The following is a 16,681-nucleotide window of genomic DNA, read 5'->3' as shown; positions in this document are numbered from 1 at the left end:
CCGGCTCTCTCGGCCTCGTTATCACAACCCATCCCTGTGGTTAAGAAACATCTTGCTGAACATTTTTGAATTTGAGCATTGCTGGATTTTTGGCTTTGTCTTGTTGAGACTTTCAGACAGGCCGGAGTTCTGAATTCCAGCCTTCATAGTCTGCGCTCTGATCTCATGAATGCAAAATCTCTTCTCTTGTTTTGGCTTTTAAAGGAAACAATATGTTTGCTAGAAAAACCACAAAAAAAAAAAAAACCTGATTATATACAAAACGGTTATCTGAATGTAGATTCTGTACTGCAGTGAAAGCCGCCAAGCTCCTGGTGTCTATTTGCGCTTGCGCAGTATCAGGTACATGAGGCCGCTGATGAAGGTGAAGGCGAAGGCCACCCAGGCCAGGATGAAGGAGTAGCCGAATGTGCCCTCCGAGGTGTAGAGATAGGCAGCTGGGTTTTGGTTGTGAATGTCTTGGCGTCGGTCTGTGTAAATGGAAGCTGCGATCATGACAGAGAGGCCTGAGAAGAAAGTGCAGATACCAATAAATCACGGACCACAGTGTGTCCCAGGTACCTGAGGGGACTATTAAAGACCAACTTAAGCTCTAGTATAAGTATTTATTTCAGTTGACTGGAAAGATTCTAATTAATATTTTGTGGCAGAGTATCACTGCCCCTCCCCCTCCCCCGTCACCATTTTGCTTCCCATTCTTGCTAGCTGAACCAATTTTGTTGTTGTTAATCCTCACCCGAAGGTATTTTTTGCCATTTTTAGAAAAAGTAGAAGGGAGGGAGGAAGGTATGTGCTCTCGACCAGGAATCGAACCTTTGACCCTTCAGTCTGCAGGCCTACACTCTAAGCACTGAGCCACACCAACCAGGGTGCTGAACCCAATTTTAGCTGGGCAGCTATGTGTCCAGACTAGAGGATTAGTCATAATTGATCTAAGCCAGGTTTCATCCTGAAAGTAAACAGTTTAGGCTTTGCAGACCCTGCACAATTTCTGTCCCCAACTATTCAACTCTATACTTTTCCTTGCATACTACTTTAGATACTATTAGGTCAGGATGGAATGTCTGGAGTTGTGGCAGCCTTTTTGGGGCCATGAGAGGGTTATCACAGACACTCTGAAGGGTGAAAAGAGTAGGGAGGGGTTTGTGATACTGTTGCTAAGGTGCCAAACCAACTCTGGCACCTTCCACTTCCAGGCTCATTGTTATATAAAAAAAGAAAAGGCCTTTGTGGTAGAAGTCGTGGTTAACTGGAATTTTCTCTTATTTGCAGCCAAAAGCATCTTAACTGATTCACAGACATTAATGCTAGGATAAGGTTAAGTACCCTGACTTTCTTTGGGGGACCTACTGTCTCTCCTGGCCAGGTAGGACTGTCCATCAGGGTGCCTAGCCCTCTCTACCAGGGTTGAGTGTATGCTAATGTCTGCTGATCAGATCTTTGTCCCTGGAGACTTGAATCCAGAGCAATGTCACACTGTCTTCTGATTCACACTGATTCTGCCGGCATCTCCCTGAAGCGACTTCCCATCAGTTCCTGCTTCCTGGATCCTCTATCCAAGAGCCAGTTTTCAGCTTTTCCTTTGCTTCTTGTGAGCTGCCCCAGCATCCCATCTCTTACGTGGGTTGGAGCATCTGCTGCTCATGCTTGAGCATCACCGACTGATATGGTGTCTACACACCGCAGGCTTGGGGCAGAACAGGGAGGGCAGGTCCGAGGACCAGAAAATGGTCAAAGGAGTTGTGGACAGAAAAGGGGGCATATGACTTTTGTATCAAAATTGAGGGAATTTTCTTATGTATATATCAAGGTAATCAGTTTTGACTAAATGGCCTTAGAGACAAATAGACAAATGGAGACAGTGACAGAAAGTAAACTTGAATAGGAAACTCCCCAACTCCCATCTCTGCGTGTTAAGTGATGAGATCCGACCGCCTTAGTGGTGCGAGTAATGGGGTGTCCAGGCCTCTCACTGGGAGATACAAAGAAAGTAAAGGAAGCAGGAGAGCAGACACCCCCTCCCTGGTGCCCTGGACAAGTCGTATTACTTCTCGCAGCCTCACTGGGCCCGGGTCACTGCTCCCAAGTGCTGGGCTCATGGATGAGAACACAAGTCCCCAGGTTCTAACCTAGCAGAGTCTGATTCAAGAGGCCAAGATGGGACTTTGGGGTCTGCACTTCAAACAGGTCCCCAGAGGGGTCCTCATGGACTTGGGGCTCGGAGGCCAAGTGACCTTCCAGGGTCTTTTATAGTTGAAATGCTTTCATCCTCTGCTTGTACCCTGGTCGGTCAGTTAACGTGCGTCACGAAGATGCTGTATGTGACCAACCATCCTGCTTTGCCCAGGACTGAGGGGTTTCTTGGGATGCAGGACCCAGTTTTAAAACTGAGACAGCCCGCCCGGAGTGGCTCAGTTGAGCGTCATCCTGTGCACCGAAAGGTTGCCGGTTCAGTTCCTGGTCAGGGCATGTACCTGGGTTGTGGGTTTGATCTCTAGACAGGGAGCATACAGAAGGCAACTGATGGATGTTTCTCTCTCACACCAATGTTTCTCTCTCTGTATGTCCTCAGGGTACACACAGGCACACAGATCACCTCAGTGTTTGTGGTGACGTGCCCTGGGGCCATGCTGGGCCTGGTCTTGGCTCTGGGCTGCAGGGAATGAAGTCTGGGACACAGACAGCTGGCTGGAAGGAGGTGGTAGTTACAGCCAGGCAGCAGGTGGTCTCCAAAGTACAGATTTCTCATCCTCGTCAAGCTACCCATTGACTCCAGATTGGAAGTACAGTGGTTTGGTTTGGGTTTGTTCTTTTAATCCTCACCCAAGGATATTTTCCCATTTATCTTCAGATAGAGTGGGATGGAGGGAGGGAGAGAGAGAGAGAGAGAAACATCGATGTGAAAGAGACACATCGATTGGCTGCCTCCAGCACAACTCCGGGGACCAAACCACAACTGAGGTATGTGCCCTTGACCATAATCGAACCAGTAACTCTTTGGTCCAAGGGCCGATGCTCCAACCACTGAGCCAAGCTGGCCAGGGCAGGGGCTTCCAGTTTTGTCATCAGAAAACTTTAACTCTACTGAGAAACAATAACAAACAAGCAAGTTGTGGCACAAGGCTTCTTCATCTGACTTCAGCCTCGCTAAAATTCATAAAGAGAAACAAGTGCTCTCAGACACCTTTTTTCTGTAAGTCCCTCCAGGATTGAGACCGTGTCTTGTTCATCTCTGTGTCTCCAGCAGCCCCCAAAGGCCTGGCCCAAAGTGGGCACTTCTAACACCAAGCAGCCTAAAAAAAACCTATTGATGGCTTCCCACCAGCTTGGGACAAAGACCCCCAAATCCTAGAAGGTTTACAATGCACAACACCCCATGAAGTCCTGCCCTAGCTGCCTCTCTGATGAAGCTTGCATCATACCCCCACCCCCATCTCTATACTCCAGCCCCACTGGCCAGCCAAGTAAGTCTCTCCTATCACAGGGCTTTGGTCATGCTGTTCCCACTGCCTGACACACTGTTCCTTCCCCTCTGTACCAACAGAGACCATTCTACAGCAACTCCTACTCACCCTACAGATTCCAGCTCAGGAAGGTTGCCTTCCCTGACCCCGTAACTAAATCCAAACTCCAAAATATAAAATGTCCCACAGCAGCACCGTGGCACGGCAGCCAACTTCTCCTTTCCAAGCCCTCGCCGGCCACGCTCCTCCTGGCTTCCACTCGTGGGTGGCTGGGAAGGGAGCGCCTATTCCAGGAAGCCTGTCGTTTTACTTACATGACATGAGCTGGATGATGGAGGTTAAAACAAATCTCTCTCCCTGCTTGAGGCGGAAGAGCTGGAGCAAGAAGATCAGGAAGGCGATGCAGCAGAGAATGGTGGACAGGATCATGGTGGCCTGGACCGCCTGCATCGTGGAGTAATCTGTGGGAAGGGACCAAGGTGCACGACTGAGGATTGCAGGCCGCTGGGCCCCTGGCGTGCACAGGGACAGTGCCAGCTCGAGTGGGGGTGACGAGACTAAAGTGCGAGTGTCAGGTTGTTGTCTGCACAGTATGAGCACAGGGCAGCCAAGGAATCTTCCCGACTGTCCTCCCTCTAGTGTCCATTTGTGCACTTGACCCAACGGCCCCGTGTCCTTATCTGGAACACGGAGTAAGAACCACCTGCTCTGCGTTCTTCCTGGTCTGGGTTCCTGCTCCCAAGTGCTTGGCTCTTGGACAGGGGATTTTTTAAAAGCACAAATCCTCAGGGTCCAATCTGGAAGATTCTGGTTCAAGAGGTCAGGATGGGACAGGTCAGAATAGTGTGTCCGTACTTCAGAGACCCCTGGAGGGGCTCTCTTGTGGATCACAGGACTCAGTGACCCTCTGAAAGTACATTTAAGAGAGTGAGCCTGGTGCTGCTCCCTAGGAAAAGGAAAGTGAGGTTTTTTTCAGATTGGCCTTTGGGTGTGGGCGTGAGTGTCTGGGGTTCGGGAAAGGGGGTGTGGGTGGAGAAAGGAGCCAGTCTTGGGGGAGGTGCTGCCCAGGGAAGGACACAGGAGCCCTGCATTGCAGGTGTACAGGGGGGTCAAGTGCAGGGACTGGGGCCACCTCTGTGGGCCTCAGTTTCCTCACCTGCGAAATGGGGACAGTAATAGCTCCCTCTTCAGCAGGCTGGGAGAGTAGGGTGAAGTCATCCATGGAAGGATTTTAGCAGCTGCCTCCAAAGGAAGGCTGTGTAAGGGCTGGATGTTATCACCAGGACACAGGTAAGATGGGTGAGGGGACTGTGCTCAAAGCTACAGAGAAAAACCTTCCTTTTTTTCTTTCTTTTTGCAATCTTGCCTACAATGTGACCAGAGGGAGGCATACTGTTAAATACTTAATGAAATGCTTACAGCAATGGCTCGCTGTGAGTTCTGGCTGCACCTTAGGCCCAGGGAGAGCAGGGAGCCCCTCCCCTCATCGCTCACAGAGGACCAAAGCCAGACATCCCTGCCCCTCCCCCATACCACAGGATTGCACCCTCTGAAGTCCAAGAACAGGCGAAAGGGAACTATAGGGAAAGAAGTCAGAAGTGGTTGCCCTCGAGGCAGGGGGAGGTGAGAACTGAGCTGCAGGGGCCCAAGGGAACTTTCTGGGGTGATGGAATGTTCTCTGTCTTGCCTTAGATGGTGGTTACATGGGTGTATACATAACTGTCAAATCTCTTTGAACTGAGGCCTTGAGAAGTCTGCATTTTCTTGCTTGTAAATTACAGCTCCGTTATAAAAACATCCGGGAGGCTACACTGAGATGAAATAAATCAGAATCTCTGCGGGTGTTGGGATCGGGCATGGAGGGGGTGGCAAGTTCAATGTAGGACCATGATTGTGACCCTCTGGCTTCCAGTGGGGCTTCCTAAATTTCCAATTCCAGGAGCCACCCTGGGCCTCCCTCCCTGAGATTCCGATACATTCATCCTGGGGTGGGCACTAGGAGTCTGTCTTTTCAACAAGACTCCAGGTGTCAGGGCAAATATGGAAAACATGGCTGCTGTGGACTGAATGTTTGTGTCACCCCCAAAATTCATTTGTTGACATTCTCACCACCAATGGGACGGTGTTAGGAGGTGGGGCCTTTGGGCAGTGAGTAGGTCATGAGGGTGGAGCCCTCAGTAATGGGATTAGTGCCCTTGTAAGAAAATACACAACAGCTAGCTTCCTCTTTCTGCTCTCTGCCACCGAGGCTGTTACAGACACCAGATCTGCCTGTACCTGGTGAGATATAAATGTCTGTTGTTTAAGCCACCCAGTCAGTGGTTACAGACTGCCCAGACGGACTGAGACAATGGCTTTAGGAAAACAGGACATGTTTTTAGAACAGGGTTTCTCAAAGTTGGGGGGTGGGTGCAGAATGCAACACTGGTGGCCAGCCAGCTCAGCACAGGTGGGGTCCAATCAGCACACCGACCAACGAAACTCGCCTCATGAGAGGGACGCTCACTTTGCTCTTGTTTAAATGTATCTCAGGACCTCAAGGAGGAGTTCTCCACTTGGCACTTTAGCAGTTATAACACCTGCTAATAGCTGGGTTTCGTGGTTGCTTGGTTTTTAACAAGGAAAGAACCAGAAACAGTCTTACGACCTTCAAGAGGCAGGTGCATCTCGTGAGGATTTAATAACGTTTGATTCTCAATGTAACACTTTTAATAAATGTTAAATTTATTTTATGGCAAATGGTTCCAGATGATCATTTACGTAGGGATGTAAAGTTCCTTTTAAAATAAATGGAGGTGAGGAAACAATGAGCGACTTTAAAGTAGGGGTCAGCATGTTTTTTCTGTAAAAGCCACACAGTAAATACCCTAGGCTTAGTGGCCATGTAGTCCCTGGTTACATTTACTTCTGTTCTGCTTTTCATTGTTTTTGTTTTGTTTCGTTTAAACAACTCTTTAAACACATAAAAACCATCCTTATTTCATGGAACTGAATTTGGCTGGCAGTTTGCCAACCTGTTATTTGAAGGAAAAGTAACAGGGGATAAATAGTTCCATATGGAAGAATAATAGAGGCTTGAAAACACTGCCCCGGAGCAGGCCAGCTCTCCAGCTGACGGCGCACACTGGCGGCAGCCGGGGCTTGCACAGCAGAGGGAAGGAGGGTTGTTTCGGGGTCACGGGGTAGCATGGCAGATCAACACACAGAGGAGGGTGCGGCAGGGACTGCGAGACACGGTTCAGGGCACATGCTTCGGAGTCCATCACATCTGGATCCCATCGGCTAGTCCTGGCTGTGTAACTTAGGTTTCCGCTCTGCGCCTCAGTTTCCCCATCTTAAAACGGGGTTAATGGTCCCTGAAAGATAGGGCTATGAGATTGCTTATGTAAAGGGCTTTGCCCTGCGCCTCACAGTAAACCTTCAGCAAACGATGCCTTCTACTGGTACGTTGGCTGCCTGCACTATGACTGTTGATGTTGTTATTGATGGAACGATGAGACTTTAGGAGCCAGTGAGCAGGGTCCCTTGCGCCCTAAATAAGATTGCCAGATTTAGCAAACAAACACAGGATGCCCATTCCATCTGAATATCAGATAAACGACGAATAATTTCTTTTAGTATATGTATGTCCCATGTTCATATCTACGTAAACTCAGTTATTTACGGTTTGTCTGAGACATCAAATTTCACTGGGCATCCAATGTTTTATCACTCCCCAGGCCCCAGAGCGCCTCTCCCATCAGTTCTACTGAGGGAGCACAGTCAGCGTGCTCGTAAGTGGGATGCTCTGCATTTGCGAAGCCCATCTGTGGACTGGGGCCTGTGCAGAGGCAGGCAGGGCAGGGGCATCGCTATCGCCTCCATTTCCAGCTGAAGATATTGATATTCCCAGCGCTCCAATGATCTGCCCCAAGGTAAGGTCGCACAGCTCACAAAGGAGCCAGACAGAAGGCTAATGAAACCCTGGGAAGTGACACCATGTCAAATAGTCTCTGAGCCTATGGAGAGGGGAGGCGTGGACAAATGAGAAGGGGGAGAAGATTCTAGAGGAGGGCTGAAGCTGACCCCGTGTGAGAAAGAGAAGCTCTGCTTGGCTAAGAAACAGAAGGGTGGGCCCAACGTAGGTGGGGTTGGTGTCCTCTCCAGCCTCTAGCTTCTCCACACCCCTCCTGTCTCCAGCCCACTGGTCCCTGTGTCCCTGCTGCGGCCCTTGAGCCCCCACCAGGCCCCTCCCCTAAGCTGGGTGAGGGAGAGGGGAGGAGTCAGAGAGCAGGGACACCCTGGTGGGTGGCCCCTTTTTCATCAGTGCTTCTCAATCCGCATCACACTCACATGAAAATTGGTCATCGATAACTGTACAGTTCGTGTCGTTGACTGTGACGCAGACTTTCCAGACATCTGCAAAAAATCCTTCTCCTACCCACCAGGCCTGTAACACAAAATGGAAACACAGGGAAAGGCTGACTGTTAATCATGAAAACAATGGCTCCTAATTATGTTAATTACGAAAACACGGACTCCCAGTTAGTGTGAGGCATGGGGTAAAGGACTTCTGGGGACCAGTGCTTCTCCATCCGCAGTGTGCCTGTGAGTGCCTGAGGATCTGGCTGAAAGGCAGATTCTGATTCGAGAGGTCTGCAGCGGGGCCTGAGAATCTGCATTGCAAACAAGCACCCAGGTGATGTCCACGCTGCTGGTCAGAGTAAAGTGAGGGATGGTCCAGGCCCTCGTGGGGCGGAGGAGAGGAGACAGGCTCAGTTGGGGGTAATAAATAGACAGTGGTAAATTCCACAAAGCTACAGGGGTGACGGCAGAGAAAAGAATGGAATCGGGGGGCGGGGGCTGTTATGGGTGCAATGATCAGACAAAACTCTCATGCCTTCAGTCCACATGCTTTCATTTCTCTCCGTGTTTTTGCTGTCGCCACCCCCCCCCCCCAAAGGCTGTCCTGCTTTCCATTCCCCCAAAGACTGGAATCTCCCCCACCCATTCATCCAGTCCACGTCGTTCACTGAGCTCCCACTACATGTCCTGCTACAGTGCCAAGCACAGTTCCTAACTCATGAATACCCTGTGACTCACTGACTGGCAAGAATGCCCATCTGTCTTCCCAGTGAGTGCCACAGTAATAGAACGACACAGTATTCCATAGGATCAAGCTGTGCTGTGGCTGATGGCTTCTCTGTCCCTAATGTCTGTCTATCCAGTTTATGACATCCGCAACCATTCCAGAACCCCAAAGGACCAGATGCAAGAAACAGGAAAAGGAGCTTCTAAAAGAACATTCAATACCATTTATTTCATTGAGTGGGGGCCCTTTGGATAACGGCAAGGTGCAAATACTTTAATTCATGACATCAGTGTGATCCCTGTCCTACTTACTCATGGCAGTTCTTTGAAAACTTGCATCAACTCACACCTGATCACTGCACTTATCTGCCCTTACAAGACCCAAAGCCAGGAGATCTGGAAAGGTTCAAATCCCAGCTTTGCCACTTACTGCAGTGTAAACTCCAGCGGGAACCCTACCTGCACTAAGGCCCAGTTCCCTCATCACAAAACAGTGCCAGGAGCGGACCTGTCTTATAAACTTGTGAGGATGAACTGATATGAAGCACACTGAAGGGCCTAGACGGGACCTGGCCAGTGTGAGCACATCTAAGTGACAGGGCTGTGGTCTGTTATTGTTATGATGATCAGTCAACAGAAGCTTATATGTAGGCAGAGCTGATGGCCACTTATAAGGTGCATTTTTTGGCTTTTTGAGCAGTGCTTTTGACTCTAAATGTCTCTGCAGTCTGAAATGATCAGGATTGAAGCCAGGCCTTTGGATGGAGGTGTGGGCCACAGAGGACCTTTGGTAAAATGCTTCTTTTCCTGCTGGGAGGAATATTAATCTATGCCAATAGGTTATTTACCAAATGCATTCCTGCCACGTGGCTGAGAGCTGGATACTAAAGGAAGAGTTAACTTTTTCATGGGAGCATGGGTAGAGTCAGGAAAGTTCCCAGCATGGGCTCTGCTGGGGAGGGCATGGCAGGTGGGCCAGCAACAAGGGATCCTGTCAGCCAGGGCATGTCAGACAGGAGGGAAAGAGATGCCCTGGGGTGGGTCACCTGGGGGATCTAGGGCAGTGGTCCTCCACTGAGAATGATTTTGCCTTCATGGGACACTGGCAATGTCCAAAGACATTTCTGGTTGTCACAAATATAGTTGCTGCTGGTATCTAGGGGGCAGAGACCAAGAACGTGGGTAAACCCCCTACAGTGCACAGGATGGCCCCCGCAACAAAGACTGCTCCAGCCCCAAATGACAACAGTGCCAAGGCTGAGCCACTGACCTCAGGAGGGCTGAATTTAAGCCAAGTCCTCAAAGGGCTTCCTACAACCAAGGCATCACACCAGGCTCTGTGGGGGAGCCAGGGACGAGGGGACCAAGGTCCCTGCCCACCTCAATGTGGATGCTCCAAACCCAACACTTAGGCCAGAGCCCTCAGGCCCAGGCTGAAGAGATGGGCATGCCTTGTAGGCAGGACAACCCCAAAGTGTAATCACCTTGGGGAGTTCTTTTTTTTCTTTATTGTTTAGAGATAGAGAGAGATGGAAACATCGATGAGAGAAAACACTGACTGGCTGCCTCCTGCATCCACTGGGGATTTGGCCCACAACCTGGGCATGTGTCCTGACCAGGAATCGAACCGGTGACCTCTTGGTGCATGGGTCAACGCTCAACCACTGAGCCACACCAGCCGGGCACCTTGGGGAGTTCTTAAACCTGCTATTAACTGTGGGATCCAAGGGTTCTGGGATGGTCAGAGGGAAAGGGAACTTACATTGTCGATGGTGGCGATGAAAAGCAAGGCCGCGGAGGTGATGTGGAAGATGATGATGAAAGCCAGAAGCACCAACATTTTCACAGGGCACGGGAGGGCGAGAGGTCACGTGGACAGCCCAGAGAGAGAGATGTTCTAAAGAGAGTGTGAGAAATTCGTATTTGTCAACAAAATTAAAATGAAAAACAAGCCAATACAATGTGTGGCAGACAGCGGCCATTTATTTCCCCACCCTCTGGGCACTAGAAGACTGCATTTCCCAGCCTCCCTTGCAGTTAGGTTGGACCCTGTGACTAATACTGGCCAATGGGCTGTAAGCAGCACTGGTGGATGTCATTTCTGGTTGAGAAACAGGTGTGAGTTCTCTATGCTCCCTCCCCCTGATCAAGTGGCTGGGACGGTGCAGCCACAACGCACCGAAGTAGAATCATTAAAAAGTCTTTTCTTGATACCATCTCTCCCACCTCGAGAGTTGCACTGTACCAAACCCTCCACCCTTTCTCTGCCAGCTCTCCCCTCTGCCAGCTCTCCCTCCCTTATTCCCGGACTCATTAACAATGAGCCTGGCTGCAGAGCTCAGGCCGGGCAGTCCCAGCTGCAATTCTGTGCATCATCATTTGGAAGAACCCAGTGAACCAGCTCAGAGATTCTTCCAATTCTTTTAAAAAAGACAAATCCCGCTTTGTTTCAGCCTGCGTCATTCTTAGCTGCCACCACATGCTGCCTCCAAAGAGATGCATTTCTGACCCTCGCAAAAAAGAAGAAGAAAAAGACTCATGTACCATGCTGATATTACTTTAATATCAGCAGGAACTCCAAAATGCCAACCTCATCAGGCAGGACTGTAAACTTCAGGATGATAATGACTTTACATACTGTCCAGCTCAGAAGACACAAATGCCTATGGACATATAATTAAGACTCTAAAAAGGGGGAAAAAAGGCTTTAACTCATTCTTTCCCGAAGTGTGGAATTCATGTTACAAGGCATGATTCTGGATGGTGTATCAATATGTTATCAAATAACATTGAACCGTAGAGGGAGAAAGTCCTCATTCTAAATTTTCTGAGTCCACCAAGGAGAAAAGACCCAGTTTGGCGCTAGTCTTTCTTTAATAGGCGCCATTTTTTTAAAACAACAATAAGCAGAACTTTGGGCAGGCCATAGTGTGTAGTTAGAATTTAACAATGTTGTTTTAATATAATAACATTTACTTTAAGGTTCTCTCTTTTTAAAATTTTTGATTGATTAATTTGACAGAGAGAGGGAGAGAGAGCGAGAGAAAGAGAGAGAGAGAGAGAGAGAGCACGCGCAATTTGTTGTTCCACTTATTTATTAATTCATTGGTTGATTTTTGTATGTGCCCTGACCAGGGATCAAACCTGCAACCTTGGTGTGTTGGGACAATGCTCTAACCAACTGAGCTACCTGGCCAGGGCTAAGGTTCTCTCTTTTTATAGAAATATAATTTATAGTAGAGCTATAAAGTCTCCTTAAAACAAATTTATTGACATTTTAAAAGAGTGAATCATTTAAAAAACTATTTTGTAAATAAAAGGACAGGTGGTCTTCAGTGTTAGCAGAAATCCCGGGGGTGGTTCTCACATGCCTAATGTCTGGGACACATTGCTCTGACACCCGAGACTGATTTCAATGGGAATTCCAGACATTAGGAATAAGTTTTTGCACAGAAAAGGGAAAGTTTTTACAAGGGGTCAAGTAAGGTCCGGAGTTCAGTGTACTAGAAAGGCCTTGGGGAATACAAGGGTGGCTAAAGATTGGTTTGAATTTCGCCATCCAGGAAAATTGGGGAATAAAGAAGTAATATTCCATGATGACATCTGGAATTCAGATCTAGCGACCTCGCCAGAGCTTTGGAGGGAATTACTCATAAGTAGAGGAGATCCCCTGAATCTTTAAGACGGACTAGAAATGACCCTTTACCCCTACATCTCTAGATCAGAGTAAGTCTCCCTGTTCCTTTCCTACAGGCAATCACTCTTCCCAGTTTCCTGATACCTCTTCCAGAGAGATTTGTTAGGTGGGAACACATACTCTTCATTCCTCATGTTTCCCTGTAGAGCAGGGTTCTCAACCTGTGGGTTGTGACCCCTTTGGGGATCAAACGACCCTTTCACAGAGGTTGCCTAAGACCATGGGAAAACACACCGCTCCTCTATCCGTCTCCAGGCAGGTCCGCCCACATGCAGATATGCCCACATACAACATGAGGAACTGTATTAAAGGATTGTGGCATTAGGAAGGTTGAGAAACACTTCTCTAGAGGGAGTTGCACCAGAGTAACCTTTCTGGCCTCATGCCCCACCCCTCACTCACTCCTTCGCTCCTGATTGGAGGAGATGTCCAGCGTTCACTTTTTGGATTGGTGGAGCTCAGCCATCAAGGGGCCACTGTGCAGTGCTTTGTCTTCCCCAGCCCTCCTTCCTCTAGACTTGGGAATGGATGTGTATGCTCTTCCAGAGTCCCTACTTCCCTTGGCTGCAGGGGCCCCAGGGCTAGTGGGGGACAGGGGTGTGGTGCTGAGAGCTACAGCAAGCTCCTTTGGCCTCAGTCTAAGCTAAGTCAACCTAGCCTTTCTCACTTAATATTCCCCAGAGAGCAGTCTCTTTTTGTTGTTAATCCTCACCCAAGTATATTTTTTCCATTGATTTTTTTAGAGAGAGCAGGAGGGAGGGAAGGAGAGAGAGAGAGAGAGAGAGAGAGACATCAATTAGTTGCCTTCCACATGCACCCTGACTAGGGCTGGGGATCGAACCTGCAACCCAAGTAGGTGCCCTTCACTGGGAATTGAACCTGCAACCCGGTGGATCTTGGACTGATGCTCTAACCACTGAACAGCACTGGCCAGGGTCAGAGATCCTTCCTTTCCATATGAATCCACCTCATTCTTGGAGTGGCTGCCTGGTGTTCCACTGTATGTCTGGGCCATGATGTACTCAACTAGCCTCATATCCGTGCCCATTTTGGTCATTTCCAGACTTTTGCTACTCCAAACTATACTGCCAGTGAACTTCCCTGAACTTCCTTCTTTGCATGGACAGATTCCTAAAAGTGGAGGTGCTGGGTCAAAGGATATGAACATTTAATTTATTACCTTTTTATTAAATTAAAATCTGATTTACTGCAAAGCATACTGGGAACTGCCAGTGCTAGATCAGCCTTGCTCTTCAGAGGGTCTTCAGGGGGTAGAAAGTATTGGACCAACTCTTATGCATGGCCTGGAAGAGTGGACAAGCCTTGATGTCATATCTTTGACCTATTAACATCCCTTATCTCCTCCAGAAGTATAATTCCGGCCACTCTCGCCCAGCCTCTGCCATCCCCATGGCTCTTCCCAGCAGAGCTCAATGCTTCCCACAACACACACCATGTTTTCCTCCTGCGCAGGGACCCAGTGGGACTCTCTGGAGACACTGAGGAACAGACAATTCCCTGGGCTGGGTATTGGATGGAGGCTCGCCCACTACACCCAGGGTGACATCAAATGTCTCCTTGCCATGCACAGAAACTCATTTTTCCTTAAAATAAGGTCATACTGAATGCTGACCCCTGGTCTCCCTCTTTGTCCGCGCAGGGACAGTGCTCTTCCAGATTGGCCTGGCTGTGTCCTGGAGCTGTGGTCTCTGGAGCACTCTCTCCCTGCCACCCCCAGCGGGCTTTCCCTCACATGGTCTAGGTCTCCACTCAAACATTCCCTCCTCCGAGAAGTGTTCCCCATCACCCAGGTGAAGTACCCACGCGCCCTCCGGCAGTGACACTGCCATCATCATCTATCCTGTCCCAGCATCATCTACACGGTCCCCGGGTTTATCTCCTCAGAACACTTGCACGTGTCAAAGGCTCTTATTCGTTCACTTGTCTAGTATCTATTTCTCCCTCTGTGCCCTGCTGTGCCCTGCTGTGACCAGCCCACAGAAGCTCTTTGCTGTCACTTTTTCAGCTTGGTAAATGTAGAAAGACCCTTGGAAAACTCAAAGCTCTGACTGTCCAGAGACAGGAACTGAGAAGTCTGGCTCGCTCCAGTCCCACAGTGAAGCTGGAGCAAGGCCGTGGAGGGTCTCTTGGCCCCCACTCCAGTTTCCCTTCAACCTGGATGGGAGACCCCTCGAGGCGCATTACAACCTTGCGACAGTCAGTGACCATTTACCAGGCTGCAGCTCAAACCATGCTGTTTTGCTTTTGGCGACCTCTTCAGGGGCTGAGCACGATGCTCTAAAAAGCTCCCTGGGTCTGGGCGTTTACTGTCCGGAGGTGGGAGACTGCACTAGGTGAGCTTTTCTAGTTCCTGTCTAGAAACCAAGGTCTTATGATTGGCAGAACTTCACTTTAAAAAAAATATTTTGATCTACATAATACATGGGATGATTAAGGGGGAAAAAAGGATAATGGAACAGGCATATGATGGAAAACCGCAGATTCTGCCCTATCCCAGTCCTGATCCCTGGAAACACCTTTAACCCTTTCAGCTGTCTTTTTTCCTCCATAGTTCCGTATTTCCAAACAATACGCATGCGCATCTGTTTCCCCGATTTTTCTATTGTAAACATTACTGACTTCCTGCCTAAGGGAGAGTTTCCCCACCTGTCATCCCAATACAGTCTTGTCATACTCACATCAGTAATTGTCATTTGCATTATGACCATGTCGGCTGTATGCTGCAGAGCCAAATGGTGTACTGTGGTTGCATTCTTTTCCTTAAAAATGCTTTTTTTCTCTAGCTAGTTCCCTGTTCTCTCTCTCTGTGTGTGTGTGTGTGACTCCATCTATTATCCACATTTCTTCAGTTCTTTCCATATCTTTTATCACCCCAAGTCTTCTATTGCAGAACCCCAGACTCAAAGCAAATGCACGGTTTCACTTGCAAGCCTGGGGTTAGACTTCTTTTGCAGTGTACCTGACCCAGCCAGTCCCTCTCTAAGTCTACCCTTCTCAGCTTTCTGCCATATGCAACCTCAGCAGCTGCTGCTCTCACAGAACAAGACAAGCATTCTCCAGGAAGGAATGAGGCTCCTTCTGATTAAAGGTCGAGCTCCAGTTTACACAGCCTGGCTTGGGTCTTCACATCAACTCTGTGAAGCTAGCAGAGTGAGGTATCACTGTACCCACTTTACAGTTGACAGCCTGAGGCTTACAAAGCCGTCAGGTGACTCGCCCAACTTCGCAGAGCTGGGGCTCCCATCCATGGTTTTCCAACTCCAAATCCAGGACATTTTTCTCTGACCCCCTTCCCTGCTCACATGCTCAAGGCCTAATAAAAATCACATGATGGCCTAATTAAAAGCAGGTGAGAGGGCACAGGCAGCATCATTTTTGTTTCCATTCCTTTGACTGAATTTCCCTCAACCTTGGCACCAGGCTGGAAGGAGCTGGAAAAGCAGTGTCTCTCTGCACTGGCCCATTAGCTAAAGCTGAGATACGACTGGGCTAACTAAGAAGGGACTGGATGAAGAAGGATGCCTCAGTCTTCATTTGGACTAAAAATAGAGTTTCCTCCCTTTTTAAACCTATTGGCTCACGGGCCAACCCGAAGCATGTGTTGTCTTTATTAATCTACTCTGAAATTGGTTTGGATTTTGGATCCTTAGTCACTAAGAGGGTTCATCCTGACATGTAGAATGGACGATGTTCCGTTTTCTACCTTTATTACGACACGCCCCCTTTCCACCCAGGATCATCGGTGGCTTTGGCAGGATACTCTGCCGGCTCCCGGGCCCAATCTGGTGCACTGTGGGAACCATGGAAAAGCATCTTCAGACTGAAGGTCTAAAACTCTCCATTCTATGCAATACCCATAAAATAGCCACAGAAAATAACAAAGAACACAGGATATTAGAGCTTATGATTTAAATTTTTTCTTAAAATAAGAATCAGTAACCAGAACAGGAGCAGCAAATGGGCTTCCGCTTCCTCTGGACATGGGGGCTGGGAGGATGAGCAGTTGTGAGGAGGAGAAGGGAGATGCACTGGGAGGTGTAGGTGGGGCCATGGAAATTCTGCACATAAAATGGAATATTTGTGGCTCCGTGAATTTCAAGTTCTAAAGTGATGGTTGACAGGATGAGGGGTGGTACTCCCCAGAGAGGTCCACCAAGACCTTAGATGGCAAACAGGATACGCCAAGAATTGTCATTTCCTTGCTGTCTCCTAAGTAGACGTGCTGTCCTTCTATGCCTTGGTCCAACCAATGTTTGCTTGGTGTGTGTGTGTGTGTGTGTGTGTGTGTGCCTTGCACATCTGGCCCTGGGCATGGAGAAGGCCCTGCTGGTGACTCACTGGCCCTCCATCTGACAGAAGCAACATTCAATCTACTGTTGATGGGGAAACATCATCATCAGGGTCTTACAGGTGGAGAGAAGGCCACGGG

At 48.8% G+C, this 16,681-nt stretch overlaps 1 protein-coding gene across 2 annotated transcripts in view; it reads right to left on the bottom strand.

The window, feature by feature from the left end:
* Positions 1-244: 244 nt before the first annotated feature.
* EMP2 (epithelial membrane protein 2) overlaps positions 245-16,681 on the bottom strand; it is a 31,215-nt gene continuing 14,778 nt past the window's right edge. For both annotated transcript variants that reach the window (XM_036280836.1, XM_036280837.1), the window contains exons 2-5: positions 10,297-10,431; positions 7,797-7,893; positions 3,779-3,925; positions 245-506 (exon numbers count right to left, since the gene is read on the bottom strand). In XM_036280836.1, coding sequence (XP_036136729.1) covers positions 319-506; positions 3,779-3,925; positions 7,797-7,893; positions 10,297-10,374 — 510 coding nt within the window. In that variant the 5' untranslated portion in view covers positions 10,375-10,431 and the 3' untranslated portion in view covers positions 245-318. The remainder of the gene's footprint in view (positions 507-3,778; positions 3,926-7,796; positions 7,894-10,296; positions 10,432-16,681) is intronic.

This window comes from Molossus molossus, unplaced genomic scaffold (assembly GCF_014108415.1).
Source record: "Molossus molossus isolate mMolMol1 unplaced genomic scaffold, mMolMol1.p scaffold_m16_p_3, whole genome shotgun sequence".
In the NCBI taxonomy this organism is placed as follows: domain Eukaryota; kingdom Metazoa; phylum Chordata; class Mammalia; order Chiroptera; family Molossidae; genus Molossus; species Molossus molossus.
The sequence above is the reverse complement of the archived record's forward strand: the minus strand, read 5'-3'. Positions and strand labels throughout refer to the sequence as shown.